The 18757-nt window shown below is 44.5% G+C and overlaps 1 protein-coding gene across 1 annotated transcript in view; it reads right to left on the bottom strand.

Moving 5' to 3' along the window:
* Nucleotides 1–1961: 1961 nt before the first annotated feature.
* Nucleotides 1962–18757, bottom strand: part of LOC140425373 (phosphatase and actin regulator 1-like) — a 628812-nt gene continuing 612016 nt past the window's right edge. Inside the window, exons 8-10 of the mRNA XM_072509571.1 lie at nt 18519–18659; nt 4271–4347; nt 1962–4180 (exon numbers count right to left, since the gene is read on the bottom strand). Coding sequence (XP_072365672.1) covers nt 4165–4180; nt 4271–4347; nt 18519–18659 — 234 coding nt within the window. The 3' untranslated portion in view covers nt 1962–4164. The remainder of the gene's footprint in view (nt 4181–4270; nt 4348–18518; nt 18660–18757) is intronic.

The following is an 18757-nucleotide window of genomic DNA, read 5'->3' as shown; positions in this document are numbered from 1 at the left end:
CCGGTCCACCCACACATACACTCCAGGATCCCAGTGGTAGTAGCCACCCTAAGGATGTGGAACCAGTTTGGGTGCCATTTTGAACTGGGCGAGATGTCCCCATCTGCAATAACCACAAGTTTGCAACAGCAGGTATTACTGCTACCATTGGGATGTGGGGGGTGGGGGGGTGGATAGAGACAGAGGGAAGTTGATGGTAGAGGACATGTGCATGGATGACAGACTTGCAACCCTCGCAGAGAAGTTCCAACTCCAGAAAGGGAATGAGCTCAGATATCTGCAGCTGCGTAACGTTCTCCGCAAGGAGATGAAAATGTTGCCCCAGAGACACACATTCCTGGACATGATGGTAGGGCTGGACTGTTTAGGGGATAACAAGTGTGGCAGCAGACACAGGAGACTCATAGAAAAGGTGAGGACACCACTGGACGAGACCAGACGAAAGTGGGGAGAGGAACCGAGTACGGGACTATGGAGAGGACTCTGCATTGAGCCACTGCATGGAGTCAACTCCACTTCCTCCTGTGCCGGGCTAAGCCTGATGCAGCTCAAGGTTGGGCACAGAGCACACCTCACCAAGACATGCATGAGCAGGTTGTTCTTGGAGGTGGAGGACAAGAGCGGGAGATGCGGGGGGTGGGGTCCAGCCAACCACACTCACATATTGTAGTCCTGCTCCACTCAGGGAATTCTGGATGGCCTTGTTCGAGGCTCTGTCCAAGGTGATGGGGGTCAAATGCAGCTGTGTCCACCCGAGGCGGTTTTCGGGGTGCCAAAGCACTCAAAGTTCTGGACGGGAAACGAGGCAGACCACTGATCGAAAGGTGGAGATTTCTGTTAGGGTGGAAGTTGGCAGCACAGCCCGGGCCTCGGAATGACTCTCAGGTCTAGCCAAATTTTTGAGGCTGGAAAATAAAATCAAATTTGAAATAAGAGGGACCAAACAGAGATTCCACACCACTTAGAGCAAATTTACAAGACTATTTGCAGACCTGTTTGCAACCAGAAGCCAGTCGGGGAGGTGGGGTGTGGGTTGGGAGAACTAGCTAGAGAGGGGGGTGGGGGGTGGAAGGGATGGAATTGAGAAACAGAAGAGGGGGGCAAGAATAGGTATAGCCGCCCAGAGAGATGACAGCTCAACAGGAACAGGGAAGGAGGGGCATTTACTGGAGGGAGCACAGGCCTCCCCGAGACAGGGAGAAACCGAGGTAAACAAGCAGACCTGCCCTCATTCGAAGCAGACCCGCCCTCCTTCGAAGACCTAAAGATAGATCAAGAGGGGAGTGGGAGTGGGACTCTTCACCCACCCCACAACCCGCCACCAGCGGAATGAAGTCTACAGACCAGCGAGGGGAGGAACCCCAACCACACCAAGACACAGAAGGGGGAAACTGGGGACAACCGACAGGCACCCGAGCGGAATCCGACAAACCATTCTAAAAATAAAACATTTTACGGATGTAAAAATGTAAATATTATCCAGCGTTCGAGTCCCAGTTATGGCTCTGGTGACAGCAAGGGGCTCGACGCTGGTTGTTCAGACCTATGTACAGTCTTCTTCTTTGTTGTTGTATGATACCCTACGGGTGAAACCCAGATCTGCTTCTTTTCTTTTTTTTGTATTGTATTCTGTACCTGCTACTTCAAACACCAATAAAAATATTTTAAAATAAAATAGCAACACTGGTGTCAAATTAGACTTGTATACTGATTGATGCCACAGTTTCCCTGTTCTGCATTGTCCTGGTAATCATTGGGTGCACATATACAAACACTTTTAGAAATATGCTTGTGGTGCACGGCCTGTCCTGTATGTGCATTGTTGAAGCCACTTTTGGAGGCATTCCAGTAGCCATAAAAACAGACACTACATGGCCTGTTTTATGTCCATATCTTACTACTCCAAACCCAATGAACTTGGCAAAGTTTGCATCAAATGACCGTGAAAATGAAGACACCAGTTTGTCTTTGTTTTAACTTTTAATGGGACCAAAGCTTGAGTTACTTAGCAAAATTAGATTGAACCAAACGCTTTCAATTGAAGTCCCTTTTGTGTAAAAACAGGTGCTGAATGCCAACCACTAAAAAATACTTTTAAAATAAGATTTAGCCTTAAGAAATTGTATACATCATTTGAAACAAACTTGTGGAGAAAGTAATTTAAATTATACAATAACATGCAATTTCAGTATGTACAGATGACAAAGCCTGGAGCAAATATTTTTTATGGTTATTTACAGTTTTCATACATCAAAATGTGTTTATTATACAATACCGGAAGAAACAGAGGGAACAGCCACAGCATTCACTCCGCGACAAAGACAATTATGTACAGTGATCACATTAATTCGTACTGTTTTTTCAGAATCATGTGTTCATGAAAATATACTGAGCAACTGGAGTTTAAAATGATGAGTTTAGAGAATCCACATTGAAAAAAATATTTAAACTCCAAGCTGAAGGAGCTAAACATCAACAGCATCAGTTTCTTCAGCAAGTTGAGTCACAGTTTTAGCTAAAATGCTGGGGGGTAAAGCAACAATATCTACCATATTTGGTTAATGGGCAATGGCATTTTAAAAACAAACTTTAAGTTAATGGCAACCTTTCCATTCCTTGAAATTCTACTAAGTCATTGCTCGAGTTTTCTTTGCATTCAATGTAAGAAATATAGAAAAAATAGAATAAAGTTTATCTTAATGTTCAAGTCCTGATTTCATAGCAGTTATTTGCAGATTAACAGCAAAGGCATCTAGTTGATACAGCCACTGCATCTGGGGTCAAATACAGGACTGGCACATAGGGTGAGGTTGTTATACTAACTGAGCATGTATATTCTTGCTGTTGAACTTCATATTAGAAAATATTCCATCTAGAGCAGTAGCTGGACCCCAGTCATCAAGTGTTACTTGATACTGGTATACAATCGCATCCATTCTTCACTATATACATTTGAACTTCTTGTTTGATTTACACTTTCATTCACTTTTCTTCCTGTACAAAATTACACACTTAATATGGGTGTAAGTGCCTTCCTTGAAAAGTGCAGTTACATGGGTAATATATAATACAAATTGAGATCATCAGGTAAATGTGAACACAGGCCCTTTCTTTCAATATTGATCATTAAGTATTTTCTCAAGCTAAAGGAACACTTCCTTGATCGTCCCATGTCTAGTCTATTAAAATGTGCAACGTGTTAACTGCCTTGGGTAAATTTTTCTTTCAAGTTGTGAAAATAGGTTTGGGTTAAATATTAGCTGCTGCAGCCTCTGTAGATCCTTAACCCTAACGCAGTGTTAAAAATCAGCAATTACTCTTATCCAGTTTTATTACGTTATAAGTTGTAAGTATAATACAGCTGTTCTGTCCGACCAGCAGGTTGTATGTGTAAAATAGTTTCTTTTATGCACAAATCTCAAGATATACAATCATTGTATTGAAGAAATTCCTTCAGTTATTGTCCAGGATCATCTTTAAAGAAGCATGAGGCAATTTGTTATTTTTGCTCCATTGGTCAGAATATGGTTAGGTACATTACAGCTGTTACATTTATTCAATTGCTGCGCATTAATCTTTATGTAGCACATATTGATCATGAAACATATAGTGCTGGTCTGCCCTTTCTAGCAAACCTGCTGAACAATAACTATCTATGAGAGGTACATTCTCCCTCCAAATGCTTAACTGCAACCTATGCCTAATAAACTGATGTAATTTTGCACCCTGGGTCAAAAAATGTGATGGAAGTTCAGCAGCATTAACTGAATAGAAACTTTGAGTTATTCTGGAGAACATCTTCTGGAGATGTGCTGTCTCAGCTCCATCACACAAGTAATGACTTTAAAGAGCACTATTGATTGAGACGTCATTCTTATGCATTGTCCCGAGCAATAAACAATAAGAGAGACCAAGATAATGCTGAATGATGGTATTAAAAGTCCAATGATAGCCACCAGCTTATGGACGTGCCACACCTGATCCAATCTCTGGAGCAATGTGATGAGTCCTGAAGGTCAGTAGATTGGTAGACAGTTGTAAAGTGTGCACATATCCAACACATAAAGGCAATAAAAAGAGTACTGTCTTGGTAGGGATTAGTAGGCACCTATACAGTCCTAGCACTTTTTTGAAAGACTCCCTGTTGTTGTCAGCATTAAGCAGCTAGGGCCTGTGAAACCTGAAAGTAATACAGCAAAACTTAATAGATGGCATGCATTTAAAATGTGAAGTCATTTTGTTTAATATGTTGTAAAGCAGGCACAGTTACCTTGTTAGGTGCCTACTTAATTCATGCACTTCCATTTCAGTGCTCTTGAATTCATTTAATTCCTTACGAATAGCAGCCTGAAAAAAGATTGGAATTCTTTTAGTTATCCTGGGCTTTCATTTCTTTCTTGTGCTATGGTTACATTCTATCGAATTTTTGTCAGTCTGTTTCGTTAAGTGAGGTCAGAAAGTATATAAGAGTGGTGAAAATTAGGAACGCTCTTTCCCCAAGAAGCTGCAATTGAAAATTTCAAAACTGAGATAATAGATTTTTGTTAAGCCAAGGTATTAAGAAGCAGGAAGGTGCAGATTGAATGTTGGAACCTGCTCAAGGGGATGGATGGCCTCCATATTTAATTCATTTAAAATAATCTCAAAGCAACTCCAAAAGAGCAAATCCATGCACCCCTGTGCACAGAGGAGAGCGACACAGATTATCCCTCCACACAATGACATCTTCCTCTTATGTCCACAAGCTCCTCACCTCTCCCCTTTATAACTGTGATTTGACAATTGTGCACACTTTCAGGTATGCTTCAGAAAAAACTGACTCAACGAACCCCAAACTCCATAAGAAGCCAATAATTTTGCATGGATGATGGTGGGTGCCAATTATTACCAATGATGTAGTGTGAAACATTTTCCTATGTTCAGGATATAAATGCAAGTTCTTGTTATATGCTATTAACATTATTGCCAAAATTAGATATCAATTGATGTTTTATTTCAAGGAAAGCTTCTGTGAACCTGAGTACATAATGCTGGGCATGCTTTTGGTTAGTTCAAGAACTATAATAAAATTAACGTTCAGCCTTCTGGCTGATACCGTTTGCCACTACCTGCTCCAGCACATCGACAAGAAAGACTCATCTGAACAGTGGAAGCAAACAAGGATACCACAACTGTGGCTTTAACTGAGACTAAGGGTAGGATTCTTGCAATGAGCAAGCTTCCAAAAACAATGATTTGCGATAGAATTAGTGGACACATTGAAAACTGTGGGTTGATTAGGAAGAGCCGGCATGGATTTCAAAAAGGGATATCATGTTTAAATAACTTGCTCGAGTTTCTTGAAACAGAAGGGCTTGACAAGGGTAATGCAGTGTACATAGACTTTCAGAAGGCATTTGATACAGTGCCAGACAACAGACTTGTGAGAGAGGTCATAACATAAACGACAAACTGAAAGTGAAGTTTGAAAAAGAGTAGGGTGATGTAAACTACCATCTGAAATAAAGACTCCTTTTTTCCATTTTTTTTTTTTACCTCTTCCTTCCCCGCTGTGTTTGTCCGTCTTGTGCGCGTGTGGAGAGTGGGGGGTGGGGGGGGGTGGGTAAGTAAGTTAAATTGGGGCAATAGTAATGAGCCAACAGTTAACCAGTTGCATTTGCTTAATATTTCATTACAGTTCTTGTTAAACATAAACAGTAATTGTGTTTATATTTCCAAACCTGGTGACTGTAATTATTCGGCAGCCAAGGACCAAACACTGTGGGTATTTTCCGAAGAATTATTGGTCAATTGTTGTGACTCCGGGTCAAGTGGGACTGAAATTGACCGTGCACTGGCCCGTGACAGAACGGATGGGAGAGAGTGAGTGGCACAGTTGTACAGTGGTTAGCACTGCTGTCTCACAGCACCAGGGACCTGGGTTCAATTCCGACCTTGATGACTATATGGAGTTTGCACATTTACCCCATGTCTGCGTGGGTTTTCTCCAGGTGCTCCGGTTTCCTCCCACAGTCCAAAGATGTACAGGTCAGATGGATTAGTCCATGATAAATTGCCCCTTCATGTTAGTTGGTGTTACAGGAATAGAGAGGGGGAGTGGGTGAGTGCTCTTTAGGAGTGTCGGTACAGACTCGATGGGCCGAATAGACTCCTTCTGCACTGTCAGGATTCTATGATTCTTCTATGAGTGCAGATGAGGTTTACAAGAATGATTCCAGGGATGAGAAACTACAGTCATGATAGATGGAGATGGTGGGATTGTTCTCCTTGGATAGAAGAAGGCGAAGAGGAGATCTGACAGAAATTTCAAAATCATGACAGGGTAGGACAGAGTTCCTGCTCAGAAAAAGATTGAGAAAGACAGAGTACAGATTTAAAGCAATTTGCAAAAGAAGGAAATGTGATGTGAGAAAAACCTTTTTCACATGAAGCAAGTAATTAGCAAAGTTTTAGGGAAGTTTTTTTTACACAGGGGGTTGTGGGTGCCTGGAACTTGCATCCGGAGGAGGTGGTGGAAGCAGCTACGATAGTGTCATTTAAGGGGTGTCTTGACGAATACATGAATAGGATGGGAATAGAGGGATACGGACTCGGGAAGCGTAGCAGGTTTTAGGTTAACAGGCAGCATGGTCGGCGCAGGCTTGGAGAGCTGGAGAGCCTGCTCCTGTGCTGTACTTTTTTTTTGTTCTTTGAAAGCTAATGCAATTTATTGTTAGGGGAATTAATTACAAAGATAGGGAGGTTATGCTTCAGTTGTGCTCGGCTTTGGTGAAACCACATCCGGAGTACTGAGTACAGTGATAGATATTGATTTATTGATTCATTCATATATTTGGTGCCTTTAAGGATTGATTGAATGTACAAAATTATTTAAAATACTCTGTCTGCAAAAGGATAGTCAATGTTTCAGATAATTCATAAACTATCAAACTTTTGTGCCATGTCTACAGAAATCAGACATTGTTTCATAAAATGTTCAATGAATGTTTCATGTAATGAATAAGACCATTGTAAGCCAGTGCATTTAGTAATGAGAATGTATCAAAGCACGTTATCCTCGGAAGGTAGTGCGTGCACCAAATTAATCTTGATGGACATTAGTAAATCTTAAGTAATGACCAATGTTTGATTAATAAATCATTTTATAAGTGATAGACATTTATTTGAATAAATCGGGTCAGCTGAGAATTAGAAACCAAAGAGAGTAAATGATTGGACCATCGATAAGAAATTTCTTAAGAGTAAGACCTCGTGGCTGAGGGATTGTTCTGAATTTATGCTTTCATGAATTTTTGAACCGTCTATCGATTTACTTTGTTTGAAGTAACTAACTTTATACTTTTATACTTTTCACATACGTTTTGTTTAACACTTTTCGCTATTCTTTGACCATGTATTATTTTGATCAACGTTTTTGATTTAGTTTTTATGCAAGTGTATCAAGGTGAATGATTAGCTAATAAAGTTGTATTTTGGATATCTCCAATTAACCGAATATTTGACACTTATGAGAAGATAGAATAAAAATCTAACAGTATCGCCTTATTTAAGGAAAGACGTAAATGCGTTATAAGCAGTTCAAAGAAGGTTTATTAGACTAAAACATGGATGGACGGGTTGTCTTTACTTGACTGTGATTTCACAGATACACTTGAGGGTTATAGGTTGGGATATACCACTGTCGTCCCCGCTTGAGCCCTGGAATGAAGTTGAGGCATAAAGGTTCAGGGCTGCGGTGACCTTGATGGCCACCGGGGAATGAGTAGCCTCCTCTTCCACGTGATGCCAAGTCTGTATGGACATGGCACAAGTGCCGCACCGTCTCCTTGTTGAGGCAGAGCCTCCTGTGGCACCTGCTGTCAGACTTCTCCTCAAATGACCAGCAATGCCTGTACACCTTGGGCCGTCGCCGACCTCCCCTTCTGGGTCCCCCCCTGGCCTGATGGGTGATGGGTCCTCAGGGTGTGGGGCGGGCCCCTGAACAAGAACCTCAGTTGATGCTGATACCACTGCCTTCTCCAGCATCTGGCCACCTGGCCTGCGACCACCACTGGGAGGGCAGCTGCTGCGGGGTCCACAATATCATCCATCATGTGACATATGTGGAACTGGAGATCGTGAAAGAACAACGATCAGTTAGGGCCTCCATCCCGGGACTCACTGGTCCCCAATGACTCCCCCACATTCCCCCCTTGTGACAGGTGCTATACAACAAGCCGGTTGCGCTGGAGGTTCCCATCCTGCACACGCCCCTGCCACAGCAGGGCATCAGACCCCTGCCAGGGACATTACAGGATCCCGGCGCAGGTTCACTTTCCGATCCACATACCACCCTCTGGTAGTGGGGATATCCGCAACGCTGAGGCCCAGCTCCAAGGTGTTTGATTGTTGGCTGCTGCCTCTGTTGTGTTGATGCTTCCAGTGTTCAGGCAGAGTGTCGAGGACTCATGGTCTGATTGGGATGCCAGGCAGCAACACTCACCTGTGACATGGCAATTCTACCCATGGGAATTCACTTGGGAGCTTTGGAGTTCTCGCATAACTAACATTGCCAATTCCCTATTAGCAATAGCCTTCAGCTACGCAGCCAGAGGGATGATCAAAGGGAGTTAAAGTGCCCTGCACCACATTACCATGGACAGGGCTCTGTCCTGGGAGTGTTCGGTGGGACGGACAGGCAGCAGCAGATGTTGCCCCTGGTGTGGCAATACATTATCCAGGGTGATGGGGGGGGGTGGAGTTGGCATGTTGGACCTGCGAGCATTGAGCCCATCACCCCCCAGCCCAGGGGTGACCACCACCAACATCCCTGACCAAGCCCGCCCCCCCAAGCACTGGAGTGCCATTATCGATATGGAGATTGGCCTCAATTAGTGATTATTGGTTTCTTGCCACGTCGCCGCAGGATCCGGATCTCACCAACGAGAGCGGGTCAATTGGATTGGAAACTGTCGGATCTCGCTTTCGGCCTCTCCCGCAATCTAACCAGCTCACACGTATCCGTGTAGGTGCCACGCACCCGTTAGATCGCGTCCATTGTTCTTTGTATTGTAAGTATTGTTCTTTGTTCTTTAGGGTGGTATCATTTTTCTTTTTTATAAATTTAGAGTACCCAATTAATTTTTTCCAATTAAGGGCAAATTCAGTGTGGCCAATCCACCTACCCTGCACACCTTTGGGTTGTTGGGGCGAAACCCACGCAAACACAGGGGGAGAATGTGAAAACTCCACACGGACAGTAATCTAGAGCCGGGATCGAAGCTGGGACCTCGGCGCCGTGAGGCAGCAACACTAACCACTGCACCACAAGGGTGGTACCATGACTGGTTCAGATTTGGAGGGTCAAATGACCCGTGTCTGTGCTGCATTGTTATTTGTTCATTGAGCTTTTACAACACAGAAGGAGGCTCTTTGGTTGGTCGTGTCCATGCCAACCATCAGACACATAACTATTCCAATCCGAATTTCCAGAATTTGGCCCATAGCCTTGTATGCTGTGGTATTTCAAATGTTCATCTGAATGCTTCTTTAATGTTTTGAGGGTTCCCATCTTTACCACTTTTCAGGCAGAAAGTTCCAGATTCCAACCACTCTCTGGGTGAAAATGTTTTTCCTCACATCTCCTCTAAACCTCCTGCCACTGATGTTAAATCTATGCCCTCTGATAATTGACCCCGCAGCTAAGGGGATATGTCATTCCGACCCATCTTGGGCTGGGCTATGTCCCCACGCCAGAGTGGGAATGGTGGCAGTTTTACGCCAGAGAAAATGGGGTATAACGGCCTCCGATTCCCTGTTTTGCTGGGGACTATCAAGCTGGCAGCGTAGAGCACCCGGCTCTAGCTGTCAATATGGCCGTGCTACATGACAGAGGCCGCTGATGGACATGGCCCACAAAATAATGCCCCCCTTTTGGCTGGCTCACATGCCCCGGTCCACCCCCCAATAAAGACCCCCTGCCTGTGGATCGGTCTTCCCCCGACTGTGGCGGCGCTGGACTGAGTCTGCAGCCGCCACGCCGAGTTCCCGAAGGATGAGACCACATGCGACCGATGCCGTCGGGAACTCGATCAGTCGGGGGCAGAGCTTCAGGAGACGGGCATCAGACAATGTCCTGAGACCGTCGATTCATGGCGCAGTTTACTCTGCGAGTGTGCCGCTTTGGAGGGGGCGGAGCATCGCAAAAGCGGCGCCGCCCCGATTTGGTCGGGAACTGTGATTTTGGCATTGGCGACCGAAGAATCCAGCCCCTGATCTATACCCCTCAATCAGGTCCCCTCTCAGCCTTCTCTGCTCCAAGGAAAACAACCCCAGCCTATCCAGTCTCTTTTGATATTTGAAACGCTCCAGACCAGGCAACATCCTGGTGAATCTCCTCTCTAGTGCAATCACTTACTTTCTATAGTGTGATTACCAAAACTGTACACAGCACTCCAGCTGTGGCCTAACCAGCATTTTATACAGCTCCAGCATAACCTCCCTGCTCTTATATTCTCCACCTCTACTAATAAAGGCAAGAATTCCAAACAGCTGCCTTCAGGGATCTGTGGACATCACACCAAGGTCCCTCTGTTTCTGTGTACTTGCTATGTTTCTACTATTCATTGTATATTCCCTTGCCTTGTTAGTCCTCCCAAAATGCATCGCCTCACACTTTTCAGGGTTAAATTCCATTTGCGACTGTTCTGCCCACCTATATCTAATGCATTCTGCAATCTAATGTATGAACAATAGGTATCAAGGAAAGAGCAATCTCCCGGCGTCTTGTCTGTTTGTTTATTATCCTCACTAATTGCCACACCACCAATTTTGTGTCATCTGCGAACTTAATGATCATACCTCCTACATTCACGTTCAGATCATTAATGTACATTACAAACAGCAAGCATGTGCCAATCCCTGAGGCACACCACTGGACACAGGCTTCCAGTCACTAAAACAAACGTCAACCATCACCCTCTGCCTCCTGCCAAATCTGGATCCAATTTGTCAATTTGCTCTGGGCCTTATGGGTTCGTACCAACTTGACCAGTCTCCTTTCATGTGAGAGTACCCTTTAAGAAATGAGTGTTTAAGAAATGTACCTTTAAGAAATGGAGCTGCTCATGTTACTGGAGTGATGTCAGAGTGTGGGTGGAACTCAGCTCCATTTCTGCTTTTTAGTTTCAGTTTGAGAAAGCTTAGGTATGTCTGTGAGCTGCACTGCTGTTGATCTCTACCATCCAAAAACTATCTATGCATCATTTGGTGAATTCAGAAGGAGTATAAATGTTTTCAGTCTTGAATGTAAACCCTGATGTGCTCCTGTTTGGAGGTTTGTTAAGTCTTTTGGATGTTAAAAGAACAGCATACAGGTTCCTTAGTGTTGTACTCTTTGGGGGGTGTATTTGATTTACTGATTGCTAAGATGTTCACTGTTTGTTTTGGAAAGGTTAACTTGAGTTCATAGAATAAACATTGTTTTGTTTTAAAAACCACTGGTCCATTTACTGCTATACCATACCTGTAGAGTGAGCCGTGTGCTCCTCATACCACAATCTATTAAAAGTTGTGTGTCAGGTGAACTCCATGATACACTTTGGGATTCTCTAAACCCTGGCCCATAACACTCCCATGTGAGACCTTGTCTAAAGCCTTACTGAAGTCCATGTGGACAACATCAACTGAACTACCCTGGCAAGGGGGTGGGAATCAGAACAGTAAGCCAGCAAGTGTAGAGACTGGGGATGAGCATGGTACCAGGGCCAGGCTGGCTAAGAGGAAGGGCAGGCTGGGGGAGGTTGAACTCATTGGGCCTGGAGGACTGGAGTGTATCTGCTTGAATGCACGGAGTATAACAGGTAAGACAGATTAAGTTAGAGTCTTGATTCATGCGCGGAACTTGGATGCGGTTGCTGTAACGGAGACTTGGTTATAAAATGGACAGAACTGGCAGCTAAATATTCCAGGATATAGGTGATTTACGCGAGACAGGGAGGAAGGTAAAAGAGGTGGGAGAGTTTCAATAAAGGTTAGAGAACATATTACAGCTGTACAGAGGGAGGATACCATGGAAGAATCAAGTAACGAGGCACTGTGGGTAGAACTCAGAAACAGGAAGGGGCAGTCACTATTGATGGGGGTGTACAACAGGCCTCCCAACATCCCACGGGAAGTTGAAGAACAGATATGTAAGCAGATTCTGGATAGATGTAGAAATAATAGGGTTGTTGTAGTGGGGGACTTTAATTTTCCTCATGTTGACTGGAAAGCCCTTAGGGCTAGGGGTCTGGATGGTGAAGAATTTGTTAAGTGTGTCCAAGAAGGTTTTTTTGGAACAATATGTGGATAGTCCGACTGGAGAGGGGACTATATTGGACCTAGTACTAGGGAATGAGCAAGGCCAGGTCATCAAAGTTGCAGCGGGAGAACATGTGGCGAACAGTGACCACAATTCCGTAAGCTTTGGGATACTCATGGAAAAGGACGCGTGTTGTCCTAGGATTAAGGTGCTAAATTGGGGGAAGGCTAACTACAACCAGATTAGGCAGGATTTGGAGGCTGTAGTTTGGGAGAGGCTGTTTGAGGGTACATCCACATTTGGCATATGGGAGTCTTTTAAGGAGCAGTTGTTGGGAGTGCAGGACAGGCATGTGCTGGTAAAAAGGAAGGACAGGAAAGGCAGGATTCAGGAACCATGGATGACTAAGAAAATTGTGAATCTTGTCAAAAAGAAAAAAGATGCATACGTGAGGTACAGGCAACTAAAAACAGATGAAGCACTTGAGGAATACAAGGAAAGTAGAAAAAAGCTCAAGCAGGGAGTTATGAGGGCAATAAGGGGTCACAAATGTCCTTGGCAGACAGGATTAAGGAGAATCCAAAGGAATTTTATACATATAGAACATAGAACATACAGTGCAGAAGGAGGCCATTCGGCCCATTGAGTCTGCACCGACCCACTTAAGCCCTCATTTCCACCCTATCCCCGTAACCCAATAACCCGTCGTAACCTTTTTGGTCACTAAGGGCAATTTATCATGGCCAATCCAACTAACCTGCACGTCTTTGGACTATGGGAGGAAACCGGAGCACCCGGTGGAAATCCACGCAGACACGGGGAGAACGTGCAGACTCCTCACAGACTAAACAGCGGAGAATCGAATCTGGCACCCTGGCTCTGTGAAGCCAGAGTGCTATCCACTTGTGCTACCGTGCTCCCCTATCTTAGGAACAAGAGGGTAGCTAGAGAAAGAGTTGGTCCACTCAAGGACAAAGGAGGGAAATTATGTGTAGATTCATAGAGTCATAGATGTTTACAGCATGGAAACAGGCCCTGGTCCATGCTGCCCAGTTTCTATCACTAAGCTAGTCCGACCTGCCTGTATTTGGCCCATATCCCTCTATATCCACCCTGCCCATGTAACTGTCCAACTGCTTTTTAAAAGACAAAATTGTACCCATCTCTACCACTGCCTCTGGCAGCCTCTTCCCGTGCTCACCATCCACTGTGTAAAGAAATTTCCCCACTGGTCTCTTTTGCATCTCTCTCTTCTCACCTTAAACCTATTCCCTCTAGACTCCTCTACCTCTGGGAAAAGATGTTGACTATCTACCTTATTGATATTCCTCGTTATTTCATAGACCTCTATAAGGTCACCCCTAAGCCTCCTACGCTCCAGGGAAAAAAGTCCCAGCCTCTCCTTATAACTCAGACCATCAAGTCCTAGTAGCATCCTTGTAAATCTCTTCTGCACTCTTTCTAGTTTAACAATATCCTTCCTATAATAGGGTGACCAGAACTGAACACAGTATTCCATGTGTGGTCTTACCAAAGTCTTGTACAACTTCAAAAATATGTCCCAACTCCTGTATTCAATATTCTGACCAACAAAACCTATCATGCTGAATGCCTTATTCACCACCCTGTCCACCTGTGACTCCACCTTCAAGGAGCTATGAACCAGTATTCCTAGATCTCTTTGTTCTGTAACTGTCTTCAAATCCCTACCAGGTCAAGATCCTGTCACAATCTTATATAGCCTTCTTCACTATCCACTATGCCACCAATCTTGGTGTCATCTGCAAACTTACTAACCATGCCCCCAAAATTCTCATCCAAATCATTCATATATATCACAAATAACAGTGGACCCAGCACCAATCCCTTAGCCACATCGCTGGTCGCAGGCCAATAGTTTGAAAAACAATCCTCCCTTTGAAAAACAAGCCACCCTTTGGCTTCCGTCGCCAAGCCAATTTTGTATCCAATTGGCTACCTCACCCTTGATTCCTTGAGATTTAATCTTTTGCAACAACCTACCATGCTGTACCTTGGCAAAGGCCTTGCTAAACTGCACTGCCCTCTCTACCTTCTTGGTTACCACTTCAAAAAACTCAGTCAAATTCGTGAGACAGGACTTTCCTCTTACAAAGCCGTGCTGACATTCGCTAATTAGCCCTTGCCTGTCTAAATGCCTATAGATCCTGTCCCTCAGAATACCTTCCAACAACTTACCACCAACAGAAGTAAGACTCACCGGTCGGTAGTTCCCAGGCTTATCCCTACAGCCCATCTTAAACAAGGGCACAACATTTGCTACCCTCCAATCTTCAGGCACCTCTCCTCTGGCTGTCGATGATTTAAATATCTCAGCACAGGTGGAAATGGTGGTAAAGAAAGCATATGGCATGCTTGCCTTCATAGGTTGGGGCATTGAGTATAAAAGCTCAAAAATTATGTTACAGTTATATAGAACGTTGGTTCGACTACATTTGGAATACTGTGTCCAATTCTGGTCACCACACTACCAGAAGGACGTGGAGGCTTTGCAGAGAGTACAGGAAAGGTTTACCAGGATGTTACCCTGTATGCAGGGTATGAGCTATGAGGAGAGATTGAATAAACTGGGATTGTTCTCACTAGAGTGATGGAGACTCAGGAGCGATCTGATGGAAGTTTATTAGATTATTAGGGGTATAGATAGGGTGAATAGTTGGAGGGTTTTTCCCAGGGTGGAATTGAAAATTACAAGGGGACACAAGTTCAAAGTGACGGGGGACAGGTTCAGTGGAGATATGCGGGGTAAGTTTTTTTGCACGGAGGGTGGTGGTGGCCTGGAATGCACTGCCAAGTGAGGTGGTTGAGGCAGATACGTTAGCGCCTTTAAGACTTATCTGGATAGGCTCATGAACAGATGGGGTATAGAAGGATACAGGCGGTTGGTCTAGATAGGTCACGTGATTGGCGCAGGCTTGGAGCGCCAAAGGGCCTGTTCCTGTGCTGCATTGTTCTTGCTCTAACTATACAGCTAGTCATCTCCTTGAAAAATTCAATCAAATTTGTAAAACACGATCTCCCTTTCATAAAGCCATGGGGGACTATTCTTGCCTCCCCAATTGGTGATTAATCCTGTCCCTCAGAATTTTTTCCAATATTTTCCCTACCACTGAATAATAGCATCACGTTAGATGCCCTCCATGGCACATCTCCTGTGGCCAGAGAAGTTTGAAAATTATTGTCAGAGCCTCTGCATTCTCTTTCCTTGCCTCCCACAGCAGCCTGGGTTACATCTCATTTGGTTTGGGGATTTATCCATTTTAGGCCCGATAAAACCATTCATACCTCCTCCATCTCAATGTTAATTTGTTCAAGTACATCAAAGTCCCCCTGCCTGATTTATATACCTACATCTTCCTTCTCCATAATAAACACAGATGCAAAGTACATAGAACAAAGAACAGTACAGCACAGGAACAGGCCCTCAGGCCCTCCAAGCCTGCGTCGATCATGATGCCTGTCTAAACTAAAACCTTCTGCACTTCTGTATCCCTCTATTCCCATCCTATTCATATATTCGTCAAAATGCCACTTAAACATCGCTATCGGATCTGCATCCACCACCTCCCCCGGCAACACTTTCCAGGCACTCACCACCCTCTGTGTAAATAATCTTGCTTCGCACATCTCCTCTAAACTTTCCCCTTCACATCTTAAACCTCTCCCTAAATAATTGACTTTTCCACCCTGGGTAAAAATGTCTGACTATCAACTCTGTCTATGCCTCTCATAATTTTGTAAACATCTGTCAGGTAGCCCCTCAACCTCCTTCATTCCAGTGAAAACAATCCGAGTTGATCCAATCTCTCGTCATAGCTAATAACCTCCGGACTAGGCAACATCCTGATAAACCTCTTCTGTACCCTCTCCAAATCCATCTGGTAGTGGGATGATCGGGGTCCAATGCCTTTTGTTAGGAAATAATAATAATAATCTTTATTAGTGTCACAAGTAGACTTACATTAACACTGCAATGAAGTTACTGTGAAAATCCCCTGTTTGGGTGCATGAGGGAGAATCAGAATGTCCAATTCACCTAACAAGCAGGTCTTTTGGGACTTGTGGGAGGAAACCAGAGCACCCAGAGGAAACCTACGCAGGCACAGGGAGAACGTGCAACTCTGCACAGTCAGTGACCCAAGCCGGGAATCGTACCCGAGGCCCTTGATCTGTGAAGCAACAGTGCTAACCACTGTGCCACCATGCCGCCTATAGAGCTGGTTTAAATTATTTATATTCATATATGGGTATTAGAAATAAGGTATACCTTTTAGTTGAAGCTCAATTTGTGTTTTTGTATTTGTGTGCTAAGAAAGGGTTGAAACTTGCTTCAAGATGCGTGCATGTCTATAGGTTTTAGTTTCACTTTAGGATTTCCTGCATTGTAATCAATGGTTTACGATGTAAAAGCAATTACAGAATTAAACAAAAATCTAAGCTGTTCCTTAGCAACTAGAGGCCCACACTGAAAAGCAGGAGCAGTTGTTTTCAGTTGGAACCAGATAATCCAAGAAACTAGATGCTGTTCCCTGAAGCCAGATATAAATAATCGTAAGGTTGGTGACTCTTTAATACAGCCTGTGAAGTAGTGGTTTTCTGTTGATGTGGCTGGTACCCAACTGAGAGATTGCACGGGGCAAATCAGGGCCGAGGAATACTGAAAGGAGAGATTGAAATACTGGATGTGGATTCTTAGTGATGGCATTTGAATGAAAGCCTTGTGTGAGAGAAAATTTCAAAGCGTGTTCTTCGACAGTGGAGTTTGGAACACTCGTGTGGAAGTCAGAGTTCTAATGAGACCAGTCGGCTGAGAATGTGACAAGCATCTGGGGGGATTTGATGAGAAACCCACAGGAGTTGCATTGGGTGGCATCTGTCACTTGTTTTCAGAGTGTGGTGTGTTTGACCACAGTTGACCTATTGATTTACATGGACTGTATACTTACTGAGAACATTAGAGTAAGATATATTTTGTAACTTGCGTTCTCCTTACACATCTGTATACATGTGTAAAGGTATAGGTGGGGTGGTGAAGGAGTAGTGCATTATGATCAATCTTTTCATGGTGAATAAATGTTTTATGACCTGTTGAGCTGGGTTCCATTCTGGGACCGACTATCCAGTAGTAACATCAGCTGGGATCATAACGCTTGGTTCTGCCAACTTACCCAAAGCTCTTCAGCTGGATTCTCCGTTCCTGAGACTAAGTGTTGACGCTGGGGCAGGATTCCTGGACTTCCACGACAGTAAAACTGCCACCGCAGCTGGACTGATCCAGCAACCTTTGAGGGGCTAGCACTGGTGCCATTTGGAATACAATCGATTCCAATGGGAGACAGTGTGGAATTTGCCGTGTCGGTAATTGACACTTGGAAGGCTGATAAGCTGCAGCCGAATATACTTCACTCCCCACACACATCATCCCAGCAAATATGGCACTAGTTGCGCTGGAGCATGCCCATCCTGCTGATGGGTCGGCTTGGGCCAGAGGGCACCTGGAGTATGGCCTGGGGCAACACATAGACAACCTGTGGCCCTAAGTTACAGTGGGCTGTCAGTGGCATGCACAGCTGCACGGCTGCCTTGAAGGCTGCGGAAATGGTGTTCCATGCCAGCCCACACTGACCCCACAGCTCATCATCTAGCCACCCCCCGCTACTCCCCCATGCCCTGGCAGAAACCCCCAGGCCAGTGGCACAACTGTTAGCAAACTATGGTGATGTTGGACACTCTTCGTACCCCCTCTCTCTCCCTCCCTGTTTCACAATTTTTAAAAGCACAAGTCACCCTGCCATTGGGAATTTGCCCCAGTGGTGGCAGAGGATCATGGGGGCCCTGGAGAATACCGGGTCAGCCCCACTAACGATATGCCAACGGCGTTTACTGTACGTGTGGAGTGGAACACATTGACGCTGCTGTCGAGGCACCGGAGATTTGCGATTTGGCGTGAATCCGGCGCCGGCCACGATTTCAATGTCAAAACCATTCTCCGTCCAATTGCGTTACGCGATTCTGCCATCAGCTGACGGAGAATCCCGCCCCTTAGATAAGTATTGTTCTCATTAAGGAAAGTGAGAATGTACTCCACTTCAGCTAAAATTAATTTATTTGTGTTAATTTCTCAATAGTTTACTTTGGTGGTAATTCTCGATACTTGTATCATTCCTATTTTTCTGACCATTTGTCCCTGATATCTTACTTTGTCAGCAGCTGTTAGCCTTGTCCATGGCTTATCTGCACGTCTGTCATAATCCTGGGCCTCAGCCACCTCCACATAGTCACTGAAACGGATCAGGATTTTTCTCTCCCTCAACTCCTCCACAGTTGGCCTTTGGCTAAGCTAGAGAAAAACAAATTGATATTAAAGATTTATAAGACAAATAACCAATTTTCAATTTTTCACATTCCCAGTATACACATAAAAGTGTAATCACTACC

The sequence above is a fragment of the Scyliorhinus torazame genome, chromosome 6 (assembly GCF_047496885.1).
Source record: "Scyliorhinus torazame isolate Kashiwa2021f chromosome 6, sScyTor2.1, whole genome shotgun sequence".
NCBI classification, from domain to species: Eukaryota; Metazoa; Chordata; class Chondrichthyes; order Carcharhiniformes; family Scyliorhinidae; genus Scyliorhinus; species Scyliorhinus torazame.
This window is presented reverse-complemented; position numbering and strand designations above follow the sequence as displayed.